The 19,672-nt window shown below is 42.4% G+C and overlaps 1 protein-coding gene across 1 annotated transcript in view; it reads left to right on the top strand.

The window, feature by feature from the left end:
- The window catches only part of LOC147884848 (ABC transporter B family member 3-like), a 73,971-nt gene that overhangs the window by 17,356 nt on the left and 36,943 nt on the right, over positions 1-19,672 (top strand). The window contains exons 4-6 of the mRNA XM_087397224.1: positions 8,502-8,723; positions 8,853-9,094; positions 9,270-9,795. Of these exons, the coding sequence (XP_087253350.1) occupies positions 8,502-8,723; positions 8,853-9,094; positions 9,270-9,795 (990 nt within the window). The remainder of the gene's footprint in view (positions 1-8,501; positions 8,724-8,852; positions 9,095-9,269; positions 9,796-19,672) is intronic.

Below are 19,672 nucleotides of genomic sequence, written 5' to 3' on the forward strand. Positions count from 1 at the left end.
TGTATGTGTATATATATACTAGTGCCTATGTTGTTAAGAGAGAAACCTAGTGCCTATGTTGTTAAGAGAGAAACCTAGTGCCTATGTTGTTAAGAGAGAAACCTAGTGCCTATGTTCTCTCTTAACAACTAGTATATATATACACATACATATGCATATGTATACATTGAGAAATTGCACATCACACACACACACACACACACACACACACACACACACGCACGCACGCACGCACGCGTATGCATACATGTATATAGTATTAAATATGGGTTTAATTCATAGAATGGAATCATTTTAAAATGCAACAGATTGTTAATTATAACTCTCGATCAAATTTTAAGACTCTAATCTCATTTTTAGACAATCTAGAAGGAATCTGACTTCAACGCAGAAGCTAAAGTTGATATGGGTGACATTTTTTTTACAATGGCATGAATTTGGGTCTTTGGAGGGTGTCCAAGGCCCAAATTCGTTCCACAATGAGAAAATTTATTTTCCTACTGAAAATGTGACTCTGATCAACATTGCCTTCTGCCCTAACGTTAGATTCTTTCATCTTGACTATAAAAATTTAACTTCTTGACTAAGAAAGTGCATGAGCTAGGAAAAACATAGATGAGAAACCATCATGATTTTCTTATATTCCATGAAAGGCTATATTAAAAGACACTTCAAGCCAAATAAATATCTAAGAGAGGGGTTTGATTAGAGGGGCGTACTAGTGCTATGTCCTAGCACAAATTAGAGTCCTTAGTCAACATCTATTTGGATGCCTTACTTGTATTGAAGTGCACACGCCTTTTGTATTATTGTTCAATCTCATGAACACACTAGAAGGAGACACAAGGGATGCGGTTGTCCATACAAGTTTGGTGCTTCTTAATCTTTTGGATAGATTTTGTGCCCGATAAACTCCTCCTCTTTACCCTAGGATCTTGTTGGCATATACAAAAATGATTCCCGCAATCTACTTTCAAATCTCGCCATATATTATCTTGTGCTCCCTCTTCCTCTAAAGTGTTGTTATCATCTCAAATCCTATGCTTCTTGGGATGGGTGTCTCTATGGTACTTCCTTTATGTGATTCCTTACTCCACATGTTTGAAGTGTTTGTGCTCCAACTAGCTCTATATACGTACCCATCTCCAACCCTCATGTTTTCTGGCTTTTTTGTTACCAAGGCAACACCAACTATCGGTAATATGGTGGACTTGCAAGCTGTTTTCTTAATGTCAGGGATGGGATTTGCATGCGAATTCTCAATGTCACCCACCCCCACAAAACTGGTGTCAACAGGGCCCGTTCCTTGTACATCTAGTATGGGGAGTGAATTGGAGCAACTTTGCTCACTCACTAGTTGCTATTGCCTATTTTAGGATTTGAGAGGATTCCATAGAAGCCAGGTATTTCCTAATCCTCTTGATGAATGGGGTATCCAAACTGTCAACCACCTCGCTAGTTTGGGTCAATAATCAACCACTTGGCAGGTTCATCTCTCACTCCCAATCTCTATTACTACAACCCAAAATTTGATAGCCTCTATGACCAATTTCCAACTACCAAATAGTGTATGAAAACAAATGCTCATGCTTACACATTGTTCATCGTTACATGTTGAAATGAATAATGAGCATAACTCAATCAAATCACCTCCAACATCAAACTCGAACAATTTGTTGTCTATACTCACTCAAATCACCTTGGCATTAGACTCGAACAATTTGTTACCTATACATAGAACAAGTGCCTACTAAGCGTTTTTTAAATGGAGCTGCACGAAGAGATCATTGTTGCTTGAAGATTTCATATTGCTAATATTTATTGTAGCATTAGCTAGAGCTTGAGCTTTGGTTGGAGCCTTGCTTGCCTTCAAAAACACCCTTCTAAAAGGATTCTATGAGATAAAATCACTGATAGAGAGAACTAACAATCCCTCCAGTTTATTGTACATAATTGTATTAACAACTATAGCACTCAAAGTAGGAGACAACAGAGAATCTACATAGTAGTTGTTGTACAAGGCTGTAGACTATATTCATAATTGCAATGGAAGGAATAAAAAGGAGGAGCTCCACTTAGCTCTGTACAATCGTCTCTCTCTTGAAGGTGTCACTCTAAATGAGAATCTCTACTTGGATGTTGTAGATGAAGGTGTTGAACTTATCCCTAGAGTTAAAATCCTACTAAGTCTAACTTTTTGCTATTTTACAAATGGGGATGCCACATGTCCGTGTCTCTCCATCTAAGTTAGTGGCTTATTAATATGTACTTTAAAACAATGTACCATGAGCCTTGTTTGAGCGCACATGGTCCTACTTCAGTCCACATGTGTACAAAAATTAGTCTAACCCCCAATACTTAATCATGTCTCTCTAGGTATTGCCTCATTCTATCCACAATGTATAGTATATCCTAATATACTTAGTCTTAGCATAAAATACCTCAAACATTGGTTTAAATTTCTTGATTGGGAAGTTTTGAGTACCTTCTCACAAGATGGGACAAGGCATTGCACAAATGTGATATGTAGGAGAGCAAGACAAAGGAGCAATTTAGTGATATACAAGAGACCAAAATAAAGGGTCACTTTTCATTTAGATGCCCTATGTACTATGAGATATGTGGATGATACTACCACTGTCGATCCATGAGCAGTTTTGGCCCACTCAAAGATTTCTTGGCACACCCTAATCAGCAACACATAGCCATTTTCCTTCTCAAGTTCCGACAACATATAAATAATCTCTTCCAAGCCTAGAGGAGTGCATGGGAGGGATCGTCAAAACCATTTGCCAGAGGACAATCATGGACTTTTTCCTTTGTGACCCAAGCTAAGGGTAGCAAGTAATGAGAAACATGGTGGTAGAGACACTCGAGACCATGACATGAGAGGCACCGACCTTGGGTGGACTCTCACATGAGAACCACAAACCTCTTCTCTTAATTGTAAATAGACTACTAGAGTGACAATAGCACTTGTCAAACAATTAGTGATCTCCTAAAGATTATAGAGGAGGCGAGCGGCAAACTAGTTGTGCTTAGCACGAGCATTGTTCCATTATTGATTTTGTACCTCAATGATATGATGGGCCTCTCCAGATCCAAAGCCACTAATGGATGAGATCATCTTGTCTATTCTCAAATTGGTACCACAAAGAACACATAGGTCCTATTACTTGGATGGATAGTTGCTGATAGCCATAGATCTCCCTCCTTTGCTTTTGGGCTCTCTCTCTCTCTCTCTCTCTCTCAAATAGTGGCAATGTGATGCATTTATTTTCTTGTATTAGACACCGGCCTTGGGCGTCAGTCCTTGTTTTGTGGCCCCACCTCCTAGCTTTGATTGTATCTCATTTTTCCCAATCTCATATATCCTTCAGTCTTTCGTAGATGTTTTCAAACTTTCTTTATTGTGAGATGTGTACTCAAATACATGCAACCATAGGAGGAAGTTTTAAAGAAGGCTATTGATTTAGGAAGCTCCCATAAATCTATAGGATTTTTAATTCATGCAACAAAGGAATCTAAAGTTTTATTAAAACAAAGAAATTTAGGACCCATCTATAAATCAGTTTTTAACTTGCAACTTGAACACAATTTATTTCAAGTTTATAACCACCCAAGCATTCCCCTCACTTTAAGATCTCTATGTCAATAGAACCAACACATAAATATACATGTTGACTTTAAGGTAAAGAGAGGGACAATCCGGTAAAGGAATTGATTATTTTGAAAAAATGTGTTCCTCATCGGGCTACTTTAATAATCTGTAAACAAAAATCACACGACATAAAATCTAAGTAAGAAAATTCTAACCTATAAGAAGACAAGAAAAAGACAATGACTTTTGTATTAGCAAATTTTCATACATTTTGTGTCATATATATATGGGATGAAGAATAATAAAATATAAAATTACAAGTAAGAATATAAGAGGGGTGGGGGAAAGGCAGGGGAGCATGGACACCAACTTGTGCTTTATTGCTAGTGAGAAATAGGTAAGGGTCACATTTGTCAGCAAACTAAGGATTGACAATATGGGAGATGGGGCTACATAGGTATATCATGTACATTCTTAAGATCAAGTTTTCAAATTTGATATTTTCCACCATTTTCATAGAATAATAATTTAGAAGATATTTTTTAGTTAAAATTTATAAATTTAAAGGATATGAAGGATTAGGGTTAATATTTTATGTAAAATAAGGACATTTAAATTAACTCTTTTTGAACAAACATGCTATGTATGGCTTTCGAACAGTGAGCTACTCAAGATTTTTAAGAGAGAGAGAGAGAGAGAGAGAATCAATATATTGCACATGTGTAGAAAATAGCTTTAGCTAGGACCTATTTTCCAAACAAAAAGAAAAAATTTTCCACTTTGAAAACACACTAATTGGGTTCCAAGTCCTTGCTCAAGTACACTCTCTAGCAAGCTAGTGTTAATAAAATCTAGTAAGTATTTATTCATTTGAATAAGATCTATGTGCCATGTCATTCTTCTAGATGATACTCTTGGTAGATAAAAAGTCGAAACAATTTCTACATGTATGTATATGTATGTGTGTGTGTGTGTGTGTGTGTGTGTGTGTGCGCACGCGTGTGTGTGTGTGTGTGAGAGAGAGAGAGAGAGAGAGAGAGATTTGTGCAGAATGTCCTTCAAAATGATGGTAATTTTATGTCCTTTCCTATCGTGAATAGGCATTACGCTTTGGGCATGCACTCACTGCCTATATGGTAGAAGCTACAGGTCTTAATTCAACCATTCCTCTCAATTCTTCATCTTCCGGTGCAAGATCGATTGGAGGATTGGAAATTTACAAGACAAGAGACAAGTTTCCAGAACCTACCGATGATGAAATTTACTGTTGCGAGAGCTTATCGGCTACTGACCCTCGTCATGGATACAACATCATGCCAATGAGCTTTGGCGGTTGAATAAACCTCTCAAATGGTGGGCAAGATGCATGTGTACCATCTGGAAGAATGGGCTTCCTCTCAAGCAAAGGTTTTTAAGTGGCGGTGTTTGCTTGGGGTTCTACCAGTGGGGACTAGACTGGCTCACCGCCGCATAGCACTTACGCATTATTTGTGTTACTCTTCTCCTAGAGAACCAATCCTCCATATCTTGTGGACATACTCAACTACTAAGGATCTCCTTGCGACCCATTTGTCAGCCTTCATATTCGCTTCCCTTCGCATAGTTTTTCCAAGCACTTTTGGATTTTTGGAAGATTCCATTCCTCTCTCGATGACTATAGACCTTTCTTCTTGTGAGTTAGATTTAATGCATATTGGACCATCGGGCATGATAGAATCCATCGCATGTCCTCTCATGCCCCTGTAGATACTTGTGCATTCTATAGGTGCTCTTTGGATACATCCCTATGTGATGCTTGTCATATGGGTGACATTTCTCTACACCTTTTAGAAGCGATTTCCCACTGCTTCTAGATGCCTCACTTGGTGGTGGTGATTTGTAAATTTCATTAATTAATTGAATCGGCAGTTCACCTCCCAAAAAGATGTGTGTGTGTGTGTGTGTGTGTGTGTGTGCGTGTGTGTCTGTGGGTCTGTGTGTCAGTTTGTAATACTAGTTATACTTTGGCCTTTTCATATCACACATGTTTTGGAATCTAGCAAAAAAGTAACAAAAAGATAAAGTTGACAATAAACTTACATTTGAAGGAATAAGCATCAACAATATTTTTTTTTTAATTATACATATCACAAATTCTGACCAAATAGGAGAGCCTTATACCACACTTTAGGACAGCCACTCATTATAGGATATGCCATTTGGTAATAAGTAGGAATGTGCTTAATAAAAGGTTAATCTTTTACGGCCACCTGTCATTAAGACAGCTAATCTTTTACGCTCACCTTTCATTATAGGATACACCATTTGGTAAAAAAGTAAGTGCAAGACAAAAGGTTGGCCTATTTCAAAATCATAAGATTTTGATATTTTAAAGACCCAACTCTTGACAAGGAGCTAGAGAGTAACACTCGGATATCTCACTTAGAACACCTTGTACAGGATTACATGGAACAATTGAAATGGATGATCCATGATAAAGATAATGAATGTTGACACACAAGTGTTTGGACTACATGTGTTGAGTGGAATAATGAGCAATTCACTCATATAAAGGGGACACACAAGACACTACAAGGCTATGTGGACACCTGTATGAATGCACATGGTAGAATGGAACTATGTAGGGACACACAAGACACCACAAACCCTTAGTTTTAAACTCAACAGATGATGGACTAGACAAGACTCGTAAGGCTCTTGAAGGAAAGGAGGTGACAAGTTTGAAGCCATACTACTCTAGCCACATCTATGATACTGATGCAAATATGAACTAAAGCACTTCTAGGAAAGGCTTGCATATAAGTGGGTGGCTCCTTGACCATGCATTAGTGGCCCAACTTGCACAATGTTTGGAAGAGCATGAACTCCCCACTCTCACAACTGATAAAAACCATCGCAAGGACCATAAACATTACATCACAATCTCTTCCCCATTCCGTAACCCCAAAGGTGGGGGTACATATAAGGTTGAAGAATGGCATAGAATGGAAGCGGAATAAATTGACATCACAAAGCACAAAATAATCAACCCACATGGGTGGAAATTGACTTAAATACTTGCATTATCAATCCAACATCATATATACATGTGAAACAAGGCTAGAACCATGTACAAGAGTGTCAGGATCTTATCACCCTTGGGGGCCATGACATGGAGAGGGCGGAGTGACAAGCCAAGAGAAGAGGATGAGAGGTAGGGCTCCTCATGCAAATGACAAGATAGGAGGAGAAAGGACCAGAAGACTAGAAAGAGGAGTGTGGAGGTGGAGGAATGGCGGAAGGGTGGAGGCATATGAGGGACTTGCTTCCCAAAATGGGGGGTAGGTTGAAAGGGACCTCTCGCCTTTATCTCCACTCAATAAATTTGTGGCAACTCTAACGGCCGATTGTACTTCCCAATGGGGCAGATGAGGTTGACATGGCTTGTGAGCTTGTTGACATGTGGAGGATGGCACATCCTAGAAGGCTACTGACTCATCCCATATAATTTCATATTGTGTCTCACATCCAATCATCAACTTCCATGTGCCCAACACAAGCTTGGCATCATGCCCATTGGCACGCGCTTGGCATGAGTCAACCATGCACTATCGAGCCCACCTAAGACTTAAACCATTAAAATTTTCATTAGAGCCCCATTGCAATAATACATTTCTCCCTTTTAGGACATTTCCCAATACCTTATACATTAAATACCACAAGAGACAACATAGCATAAGGAATTTTTTCCTTATGACATCATCCACCATAACCTGACCCATGTCACTAGACCTTCCTACCGATTCTAATAGGAAAAGACACCATGTACAACTAGAAGAGAAGCGCTATGTCAACACATCTCTGTCCAACAAAACCAACAGGCCGGACTAGGCTGACTTGGCCACAAAGACTTAAGCAAGCTGACCAATAAGGTTGGCCCTATTTGTACCCTCTCCCTATACTATCATCATATCAGGCAAGTTGTAGATCTTGCAATCGTAATTTTTATTAAAGACCAATTACCACTCTTTTCCAATTTTGGAAGGGTTTCATAGTTTGCACATTCATAGTACAGCCTTAGAACGCACCCTTATCGGCTCTGTGGGATATAAACAAGGATCTCAATTTTCTCATATTGCTATGTAATACAGGAGGGAAGGAACATGCACAAGTTCTTTTAAGCGCTTCTCTTAAGCCCTTCAAACTGGGTCTGACAGAGGACTCTGGTTGGTGGAATGAAGGTTTTATTCTCGTATATTACTGGTTGCTTTGTATCATACTCCCTTTCTAAACATCACATCACAACTTGCTCCCTCTTCTACAGATCACTTTAAACCTGCTTTTCTTCACCAAGCAAGACTGTCCTACAATACCTTTAGATCATCCATTCAAAAGCTGCTAATTTCAATTTTCAACCAGGATACTTGATACAATTGTCTTGGCCATAGAATATCATGAATTCCAAAGTAGCCTTCTAACAAAATAGTCATGCATAATCTTAGTGATACATGAATATGTTGAGATAAGAATAGTCAATAAAAATCCCATTCAGCACATGAAGGTATCATGTGCTTTCATTGTATAAATTTTAACGAGCATTCACATTCCGACAAGCATCAGCATAGCCCTGGTTTCATGAGGAAAAACTACTTCCAAGTCCCAAATTACATTTTGAAATAAGAATTGATCCATTACTATGAGATGGAAGATTTTAAGACCAACCCAAAGCGGATTATTATCAGCTGAGAGAATGTTCACTTGCATGATATTCAAGTGAGTTTACAGTACAGTCCTAGTCTCAAGGTGATAAGTCATTAAGAAAACTTTGTTGCACATTCGATATACCACATGTGTTGTCTTGTCATGTCTATATCCACTATATAAAGGCAACTCCATGACTATGATTGTTTTGTGCATGCAGGCTGGAAGGATTTTACAACTGTTTTCAACGTTTGTTTGTGGATTTGTAATCGCATTTGCAAATAGCTGGAAACTTACACTAGTAGTTCTGACTTCCATTCCCCTCATTATTGGAGCTGGTGTGGTCATGTCAATAGTGGTCTCAGAAACATCAGCTAGCTTGCAGCTTGCCAATGCTGAAGCAGGCGGTTTTGTTGAACAAGTTATCAGTGCCATCAGAACGGTGATAAACACATCTTCCTGACACAGATTTGATTATTTAAGAAATTTTGCCATGATATTCAATTCCATGTAATGAAGAAAATGTCGTTTCCCATCATCGGAACTGATCTGCCTGATTTCCCAAAAACAGGTGGTCACCTTCAATGGTCAGAAGAGAGCAATTAAAGACTACGAAATTGCATTAAAAAAGGCTGATGCAGCTAGTAAGAATCAAGCTTTGGCTTCTGGCCTTGGTCTGGGAGCTATATTATTCTTCACTTTCAGTACCTACTCTTTGACGTTATGGTATGGAACATGGCTTGTACTCAACGATCATACATACACTGGTGGCAAGGTCATGATAGTTTTGTTCACTATAATAATTGGATGTGGGTAAGTTGCACCTGGCATTTGTGAGATGCTTTGATTTCATTGCTTTTCCTGCTGTCACATTTCTTATATCAACTAATGGATGACCCTTCAAATCTGAGAAGCATGAGCCAGAAGGGAAAGTTTTGGCGGTAGGTTGAATAGGAGGAGGCTCATATAATTAAGGTTTTGACTGCAGAGCTTTGGGCCAGACTGCACCATTGTTGACTGCCTTCGCTGCTGGAAGGGCAGCAGCTCATCGAATGTTCATAGTCATCAAACGAGTACCGGAAATCAATGGTTGCAGCAAGCAAGGAGTGACTATTCAAGACTTACAAGGTGAAATTGATCTTCAGGCGATACATTTTGCGTACCCAACCAGACCTGACATCAAGGTTTTCTCTGGTCTTTCTATCAATATCCCTAAGTGTACAACTACAGCTTTTGTGGGAGAAAGCGGAAGCGGTAAATCAACAGTGATATGCTTGATTGAGAGATTCTATGATCCACAGGATGGGAGTATTCTAATTGATGGTGTGAATATCAAAACTTTACAGCTGAGATGGTTAAGAAAGAAGATAGGGTTAGTTACACAAGATCCTGTATTGCTTGGGCTTTCTATCAAAGACAACATTGCTTTTGGAATGAAAGGTGCCACATTGAGGCAAATTGAGGCTGCTGCAAAGCTTGCTAATGCAGAAACATTCATACTAGGCCTTCCCAAGGTAATCATTTGCGAGGTGTTGCACTGAACAGATATAAAGATATTGACTCCTTAGAAAGACTGATAATGTTAATGGAATTTGGGTTTTTTGTCCCCAATTCAGGAAATAAACACAACACAAGTGAGCCTACAGTCTTACTAGAGTAGCTAAAAGTAGTACATCCACCTGGAGAGTCCAAGCAGAACTCAAACAGATGCATAACACAGTTGGGACATTTGTTTCCCAACAGACGTCACTTATATTCTTGCACCTCACCCTTCTCTACTACACAAGACAAACTTACAGTGCTCTCAAATGCCCTTTGTTCAAAAGGCTGCAATCTCCATTTTTTAGGAAACCTGCCCATCAATAATATTTAAGCACCTACACACAGACACAGCCATTCAATAATTATGTTCATCATTTCCTAGAAAAAGCCTACCTAAAGCAGAGAGGACAAGAACCACTGAGTTGTTCAAAATTGGAAAAAAATCATGAGAGTGTAAATGAAAAGAGAATGCATGCATGTATGCCTGCCTGCCCGCATGCCAGAGAGAGAGAGAGAGAGAGAGAGAGAGAGAGGTTTATTAACATCTGCAAAAGGCTAGCAAGGCCTATGAGACCCAAACATGGTCATACAGCGTGATTAAAAAAACCCTGTACAGGGGCTAGAGGTGTCTAGTACACCTTTGTATGTGTAATACAATCTAGAAGTCTGAACATAGAAATAGATGAGATAACCAAGTTCCCAAGTTTGTGTAGATCTCAGGTGGGTGGGTGTTACACTCTAGCCGAGGTAGCATGACCTCGGAAGAATCAGTCGACATTTCCGTTATAGGATCTATCTTTGTAATATATGTGTTTGCGCTTTATGTAAATGATCGGGAGGGATTTAATGTCAAGGTCCTAGGTGAGGGCTGATAGCACCAGACTAGATAGATCTGAGACCAAGGGCCTAGTGCTAAGATTGTGCCTAGGGGCAAGGAATTAAATGCATCCCAAGAGAGGGGTGAAATGTTGCATTAGGAAGGCCCTATATGGATGACATGTGGCATCTAGATCTATCTAGGGATTTGGGGTTTGCTAAGGCTAGTGAGAGAAGAGAAGGAATGAATTTTTATGTGAATTTCAACGTAGATCTCTTGCTTGCTTTGTGCCTTAGCAGAATAGGCTGGGAGGAGAATCATGGTGCTACTCCCGTGATCTGCAGTAGAGGCTAGTATAGAGAATAGTTGGTTGACAATTGGTATCAGAGCTCGGTTGAGTGAGCAAGGGACGGGAGACGTTGTTTGTGAAGGGCCTGCGAGGGGACTTGGATCCCTGTAACGACATGACGTGACCTTAGAAATAAGGTGACAGTTGGTATCATCACGCACGTTGACGAACTTGAAGGTTGGCTGGCCGACGAGCAGTAACGCTGATCCCGGGGGCAGAACCTGTAAATAGACCTCCCTATAGAATGAGTTTTACTGAAGAAGCGGAGGTGCGTAGGCAACTGGAAGAATACCTCAAGTTGGGGCAGATTCAACCAAGTTTCTCACCTTTTGCTTCACCAGTGATATTAAAGAGGGAAAAGGATGATACGTTTCGCCTCTGTATAGATTACAGAGCATTAAATAATATCATTGTTAAGCACAGGTATCCGATGGCTCGGATTGATGATTTGCTAGATGCATTACATGGAGCCGTGATTTTCAGCAAGATAGATCTTAAGTGCGGCTATCATCAGATCCGGATTAGAGCCGAGGATGTGCATAAAACCGCTTTTAGAAGCAGGTTTGGTCATTATGAGTTTTTGGTAATGCCCTTCGGACTTACCAATGCTCCAGCGACCTTCGTCATGCTTATGAACGATTTACTACGTCCGTATATCGGAAAGTTCGTAGTACATTTTATTGACGATATCTTGATATTCAGTAAAAGTGTTACTGAGCATTGTGAACACTTAAGGATAGTGTTCAGTACTTTGAGGAAAGCCAGTCTTTACGTGAATAAAAAGAAAACTATACTGTGTATGGTTAGGCTTGAGTATTTAGGGTTCATAATTACTCCACAGGGGGTAGAAATGGATCCGAAGAAAGTGGCTGCGATACTAACTTGGCCAATCCCTCAGAGTCTGACCGCGTTGCGATCATTCTTGGGATTTGTCCAATTTTATAGAAGGCATATCAAAGGATATTCCGGAATAGTATCGCCATTGACTGATCTGACCTCAGATAAAGTACCTTTTATGACAGAATCAACAAGAAAGTTTTAACACCATAAAACAAGCTGTGGTCTCAGGACCGGTGTTAAAAATAGTTGATCCCCAGAAACCGTTGTTCCTAGAAACCGATGCAAGTGGCATTGCGGTAGGAGCAGTCCTCCTTCAAGAGGGAAGGCCAGTAGCCTTTGAAAGCAAGAAGCTTTCTCCCTCTCAAAGGAATTGGCCAACTCATGAATTGGAGTTGTATGCTGTTATCCATGCTTTGAAAACATGGAGGCATTATCTGTATGGTTCAGAGTTTTATGTGGATGTGGATCATGATACTCTGAAACATTTCTGTAAACAGCCTGACTTGAGGGGCCGCCAAGCTAGGTGGGCAGAGCTCATGCAGGAGTTTAATCTAACGATTCGGTACCGAAGAGGAAAAGACAATAAGGTAGCTGATGCGTTGTCTCGCATTATGCACAACCTGAGTTTCACGGTATTAGAGAGTGCTCTAATGGCCGAGATCAGAGAAACTCAGAAGGTGGACGAGTTTGTCCAGAGCTTATGGCCTAAGGCTCATGTGTTAAAACCCGGGGAAAATGAAAAGGATGACCTGGCATCCAGAAAAGGCCAAACTTATGCAAGATATGCCATAAGGGATGGTATGCTAGTTAGAAATGGCAAGGTTGCAGTACCTGGTCAGAATTATCTCAGGCAGAGAGTCATTCGACAATGCCATGATAGCCCGTGTGCGGGACATCCAGGTGTCGAGAAGACATATGATCTCGTGAAGCGAGATTTCTTTTGGCCAAAGATGAAAAAGCATATTCATGAATATGTGACACGGTGTTTCTCGTGTCAGGTAAGTAAGGCCGAGCGGGTGAAGCCACCCGGACTTTTACAGCCCTTGGAAATACCACTAAGTGGGAGAGCATTTCCATGGATTTTATTGTAGGACTACCTGCAACACAAGGAGGGTATAATTCTATCCTTGTGGTGGTTGATCGTCTAACCAAGATGGCTCACTTCATTCCGACTAGAGAGTCTATTAGTGCCCCGCAAGTAGCGGATTTGTTTATTAGACATATATTTCGTCTGCATGGATTGCCTAGATCCATAGTGTCAGACAGAGATGTCAGGTTTACCGGTCACTTTTGGACAGCGGTATTTGAGACACTAAGGACTGAGTTGGGAATGAGTAGTGGGGATCATCCTGAGACGGATGGTCAGACGGAGAGAGTCAACCAGACTTTAGAGGATATGCTGAGGGCATATGTGTCATTGAGGCAACATACATGTGTCAGAAGGTGGACGAGTTTATCCAGAGCTTATGGCCTAAGGCTCATGTGTTAAAACCCGGGGAAAATGAAAAGGATGACCTGGCATCCAGAAAAGGCCAAACTTATGCAAGATATGCCATAAGGGATGGTATGCTAGTTAGAAATGGCAAGGTTGCAGTACCTGGTCAGAATTATCTCAGGCAGAGAGTCATTCGACAATGCCATGATAGCCCGTGTGCGGGACATCCAGGTGTCGAGAAGACATATGATCTCGTGAAGCGAGATTTCTTTTGGCCAAAGATGAAAAAGCATATTCATGAATATGTGACACGGTGTTTCTCGTGTCAGGTAAGTAAGGCCGAGCGGGTGAAGCCACCCGGACTTTTACAGCCCTTGGAAATACCACTAAGTGGGAGAGCATTTCCATGGATTTTATTGTAGGACTACCTGCAACACAAGGAGGGTATAATTCTATCCTTGTGGTGGTTGATCGTCTAACCAAGATGGCTCACTTCATTCCGACTAGAGAGTCTATTAGTGCCCCGCAAGTAGCGGATTTGTTTATTAGACATATATTTCGTCTGCATGGATTGCCTAGATCCATAGTGTCAGACAGAGATGTCAGGTTTACCGGTCACTTTTGGACAGCGGTATTTGAGACACTAAGGACTGAGTTGGGAATGAGTAGTGGGGATCATCCTGAGACGGATGGTCAGACGGAGAGAGTCAACCAGACTTTAGAGGATATGCTGAGGGCATATGTGTCATTGAGGCAACATACATGGGACAAGTGGTTACCATTGTTGGAGTTTGCCTACAATGATAGGAAACATTCATCTACTGGGTTCAGTCCGTTTGAGCTGAACTATGGTTATAGGCCAGCCAATCCAACTATAGTTGGAGTACCTCAGAAAGTGCCTAGTGCCGCGAACTTTGTAGTTCAGATGCGGGAGATGCTAGCACTTGCGAGAGCTAATATCCGTCAGGCTATGGATAGAGCCAAGGTGTATGCGGATGAAAATCGGTCTATAAGAGTATTTGAAGAAGGAGAAAAAGTTTTTCTCAGAATTCCTTCGCACTCGAAGTCGTTGACTTCAGGAGAGTGTGCTAAGTTATCACCTCGATACTGTGGGCCGTGGTTAATTCTAAAGAGAATAGACAGTGTAGCCTATAAATTAGAATTGCCACAGGGGTGTAAGGTGCACTCGGTTTTTCATGTTTCACGTTTAAAGAAATTTTTACATACTGGTGACTCACTAATCGAAGGTGTGGTTTTGTTTCAGGAGATAGAGGATATTGCAAGGCGCAAACCAACAAGAATCCTGGACCGAGGAACAATGCAAATACGAAATCGGAAGATACCCACGGTGTTGGTTGCATGGCATGGTCAGCCTCTATCCGGGGAATCCGTATATCAGTTGCGGAGAGTGTTCCCAGACTTTATCATCGAGGACGCTGATGTCTGAAGAGGGAAGGAATGTTACGCTCTAGCCGAGGTAGCATGACCTCGGAAGAATCAGTCGACATTTCCCTTATAGGATCTATCTTTGTAATATATGTGTTTGCGCTTTATGTAAATGATCGGGAGGCATTTAATGTCAAGGTCCTAGGTGAGGGCTGATAGCACCAGACTAGATAGATCTGAGACCAAGGGCCTAGTGCTAAGATTGTGCCTAGGGGCAAGGAATTAAATGCATCCCAAGAGAGGGGTGAAATGTTGCATTAGGAAGGCCCTATATGGATGACATGTGGCATCTGGTTTGCTAAGGCTAGTGAGAGAAGAGAAGGAATGAATTTTTATGTGAATTTCAACGTAGATCTCTTGCTTGCTTTGTGCCTTAGCAGAATAGGCTGGGAGGAGAATCATGGTGCTACTCCCGTGATCTGCAGTAGAGGCTAGTATAGAGAATAGTTGGTTGACAGTGGGCCCTAGTCAAGTTCTATCACGAGTGATGTGAGTTGTGCCTGGGCTTGGCTAGGGTCCCATTGGGAGTCCTGTTGTCTCTGGAGCATGTCTCAGTTCTGCCATGCTCCACTCCATGAGGTGAGCCCATGGGCACTGTGAGGCAGCCAGTGCTGTGCTCCTGCAAGGATAGTGCTCTATATGGGACACCTGCTGACTGGTCCTGTAGGAATCCTCTTGCAAGTTGGGCATCTATGAAGAGAAGGCTCAGGATCACATTCACTCTGGTGACCACAAAGCATGGGCTCCTCCCATGTGAATTAAAAAACTGTGACCCTCTGATTGGGGTCCTTGGTCAGAGCCACTAGTCTCATGAGTTTACACCGGGGTCTCATGACATTTGACATGAAGAGGGCTACCAGTGTTGTTTTGGGTAGTCAATGACTTGGTTCATGCGCAGGAACCCCTACTCGAAGAGACTCTGGTATTATTTCTAGACCAAGCAGTGGTCGTTATCTGACACCAATTACGCTCAGCTAGAGCAGCTTGGCTATAGTTTGTGCCAACAAATTTTTTTGGCCTGCCACGTAGCATTGCCATGCCACCATGCAGTCTAGAAACCCTAATTTTGTGAGTACATCAATTTGTGATATTATACTTCTCACACACATCTTTTGTAATGTGTCCCTCTCCGATTGTGAGAGTTATGCAATACAAGCCAGCTGATTTCTCAATCCAATTGCTTATTGCTGTTCCAAAAAAGTGTTAGAGGAATCTGGCAGCAATTTGGAGCATAGCTGAAGAGAATTCAGCAAAAGACAGCACTTTTGCTGTTGGAGTGTAGCAGTCAGCCATAACTTCAGTTGTGCAGCATCTGCAAGCAATAGAAATACAATCTGCATATCCTACTACATAAAATTGTCTAGATTTTTACAAACTTCTACACCTTTTACAAAGTCCTCGGCATTTTTTTGCATTTTTGTAAAGTCAAGTGCATGCGCAGGTGAATGAACAGGTGACAGCTTGCAAAGGACAGGAAATTTTGAGGTTTTGACCTGTTTTAAATACAAAAATGTATTTGAAGATGAGTGATTCACCACGTGTGCATTTAGGAGCAGGTGGTGCTGGAATCTATAGAGGAAAACACATGTGTGAATTTTGTACCAGTTTTTGCAGGAAACCCGCAGTTTCTACACAAATGTTGGAGGATTCCACAGTTTTTTTTTCAAAGAAAATACTTCTATTAAGTATGAAAGAAACTCCAAGAGCAAAGCTAAAGGGAGAAGTATATCATGCAAGGCATGAGAAAACAAACACCCTTGTAGGGCAAAGCAAGCTCCTATAAGAGAACTAGAAAAAATCCAAGGTTACCTCAACCCTGTGGAGGACTTTGAGAAGAACGGTGAGCCGCTCCACTCCTCCAGGAAAGCACTCCTCCTGGTAGAGACTGCCCGGGAACCAAGGTATGGAGGACTTTGAGAAGAACGGTGAGCCACTCCACTCCCCCAGGAAAGCAGTCCTCCTGGTAGAGACTACTCCGGAAGCAAGGTGTCTACCGTATCTATTCAGATACTGGACAATGTGTATGCAAAGTGCACCTAGGAACCATCCAAGGCCTCCGTGCATCTGGATTTGCAAATATGCCACACTGATATGCTTCCCAAAATCTCCCATGAAGTATCCATAGAGGCAGGCGCACATCTGTAAGGAGAGCAAAAGCATCATCCAAAGAATCAAATATCGTGGAGCTGAAAGAGCCCCAAGAAGAGTCGCCTCTCTCATAATACACCTGAGGACCCCCAAAGAGAAAGCCAAGCTGTCGAGTCCCAAGTCATGGAAAAAGGAGAAGGAATAAAGGTGCTCAATAAGCAAGCAATCCCCTTCCAAAGGATCCTCGCTTGCCTGCAATCCCACAAGCAATGCTAAATGGACTCCTAAGCAAAAAGGCAACAAATACAGTAGTCTGCCCCGAGCACAGACCTCCATTGGTTCACTGCAATCACTCCATAAATAGAAAGGAAAAGAAATGAGTGATTTCTCTACTCCCGAGGGATTTCCACACTCTCTTTCAAAAGGATTCTACTAGTCAGCAGAAATATGGAAATTCTCCCAATGAGGAGATCTAGTGGGCTCCCAGCCTCAAGGGTGAGCTGAAACTTCCTGGCATTATTGATCATGTAGAGGAAGAAGAGGAGGCTCTTCTTTCGGTGACCTGTATTGTAAAACAAACAGAGAACTACTTCGAAAATAAACGTTGATTACTTCAGCGCTCTCTCTCTCTAGTCCTCTCTCTCTCTCTCTCTCTCTCAGCTTTGTGTGTGTGAGGTTTGTCCAGAGATCCCTTGCTGGCATTATTGATCATGTAGAGGAAGAAGAGGAGGCTCTTCTTTCGGTGACCTGTATTGTAAAACAAACAGAGAACTACTTCGAAAATAAACGTTGATTACTTCAGCGCTCTCTCTCTCTAGTCCTCTCTCTCTCTCTCTCTCTCTCAGCTTTGTGTGTGTGAGGTTTGTCCAGAGATCCCTTGCAGTCTCTTGTGGTTTCTCCTCTGCTTCTCAGTTTTGTGTGTGAGGTTTTCTCTCTCTCTCTCTCTCTCTCTCTCTCTCTCATCTTCATCAGCTCTCTCTCTCTCTCTCTCCGCCATGCTGCTTCTTCTCCCCGCTATGCTGTTTCTTCACGTAGCTCTGCCCCCCGCCATGCTTGTCGCTCTGCTCCCCGCCTTGCACGCCGTTCTGCTCTCCGCCATGCCTCCACCTAGCTCTCCCACGCCTCCTGCTGCGCTGCTTGCTGCCCGCTGTGCCTACCTCCCCTCCACGCTTGCTGCCTACGCTGCTGCGCCCACCTCCCCGCTCTTGCTGTGTTTGCCACCCCTTTCCCCACGCTGCTGTCGCGGGCGTCACCCAGGCTGTGCCTCTACACCTCTGCACCATCGAAGGAGCTGCTGCTGCAGGAGCCCCCCCGCTCTCATTGGTCGCAGGACTGACCTACTATCTACCTCCCCGCTCTTGCTGCGTTTGCCACCCCTTTACCCACGCTGCTGTCACGGGCGTCACCCAGGCTGTGCCTCTACACCAGCGGGGGGGCTCCCGCAGCAGCAGCCCCCCCGCTCTCATTGGTCGCAGGACTGACCTACTGTCGGGACACAAGGGACAGCTTAGCCCCGGAGCTTCAAGGCAGACCCACGGGCTGCTCAGCCTCGCCATAAGGGGGCACCGAAAGCAGCTGTGCGCTGCTTGTGAAGCAGCCTTGAGCTGCTAGGCATCAAGGCTGACCTTGGTGGCCAGCCCCCTCATTACCTCAAGGCCCACTCACCACCTCTCGAGCGTTCACAATCTGCACCGTACCTGTACCTGCAAGAATATTAGCAGACAAGACCAAGAAAGGCTGCAATATGGGGACAAAGGAGAGCTCACCCGACCAAAAAACAAGAGGAGATAAGAACCGGAAGTATAGCCTCATCTGGATGAAAGCGGAGAAAAAAGAAGACCCGAGCGCCAAGGCTTGCATATCAACACTCAAAGAAATATGTAAGATGCAAGACACAGAAATTGAAGGCCTAGGCAAAAAGCTATCTTTCAGCATCACTGGCAAAAAGAAATACCTCTCTAGTGCTTGAGTTGTTGCTGTAATTCCTCTATGCCCAGCATATGGAGAGGCATGGCATTCCTCCAAAATCTTTTTCCTCATCTCCTGGGCGATGCATACCCATCTTTCAGGAATAGTGACTGGTGGACTCCTCTTGCAATTGCTGAAAAATCTCACTAAAATCTGCATCATTAGCATATTGCTTCCTCATGTCTTCATCATCCCTATGATAAGAGCAATAGTCACATTGTTCACCTGGGGTCGAGACAAGGCATCTGCCACTCTGTTCTGAGCTCCTGGAGTATGGACAATCTGAAAATGATACATTGACAGCATGTTTGCCCATTTCGTATGCTTCTCGGAGAGCTTTGTCTGAGTCAAGAAATATCTCATACTTTGGTAATCTGTTGTTGGCATAAGGCTTTGGTGATGCTTGGCATTTGGGCACGTGAGGTGCGTGCATGGAGTGGTAAGTTCTACGTGGATCGATAGCTACGATTGGTCCATGCACTAGGAGATGGTGATTGGTTGTTCCATGCATGGTAGGACACTTGGCGTGTGATGGCGCAGCTACCTGACGAGGAGGAGTGTAGAAGCGGTTGGGCGGCTTCCATATCTACGATCTTCACAACTAAGTCGGTCCTTTTGTCCAAGCCTTACGGCTTCTATGTAGAATCGAGCAGCTACTCTTTAGGGTCCTTAGAGAGTCTTTTATCTTCATGTTGTGTTTACTTCCTGCAACAAAACCCGTAGGTGTGAGCAGGAAGTCCGTTGTTATTTAGTTCTTTTTAATAGACGAGCTTTCACTGTCTTTTGCTTTGTCATACTGAAGAAGCCTTAGTCGTAGATTATTTCAGAGTGTTGATTTGATCATTCATGCACACAATACCTCATCTGTGTTAGCTCGTGATTATAAGCAAACTTTGCATGCAATAT

The sequence above is a fragment of the Dipteris shenzhenensis genome, chromosome 26, assembly GCF_047967505.1.
Source record: "Dipteris shenzhenensis isolate YYH24624 ecotype China chromosome 26, Dip_SZ_1.0, whole genome shotgun sequence".
Classification (NCBI taxonomy): domain Eukaryota; kingdom Viridiplantae; phylum Streptophyta; class Polypodiopsida; order Gleicheniales; family Dipteridaceae; genus Dipteris; species Dipteris shenzhenensis.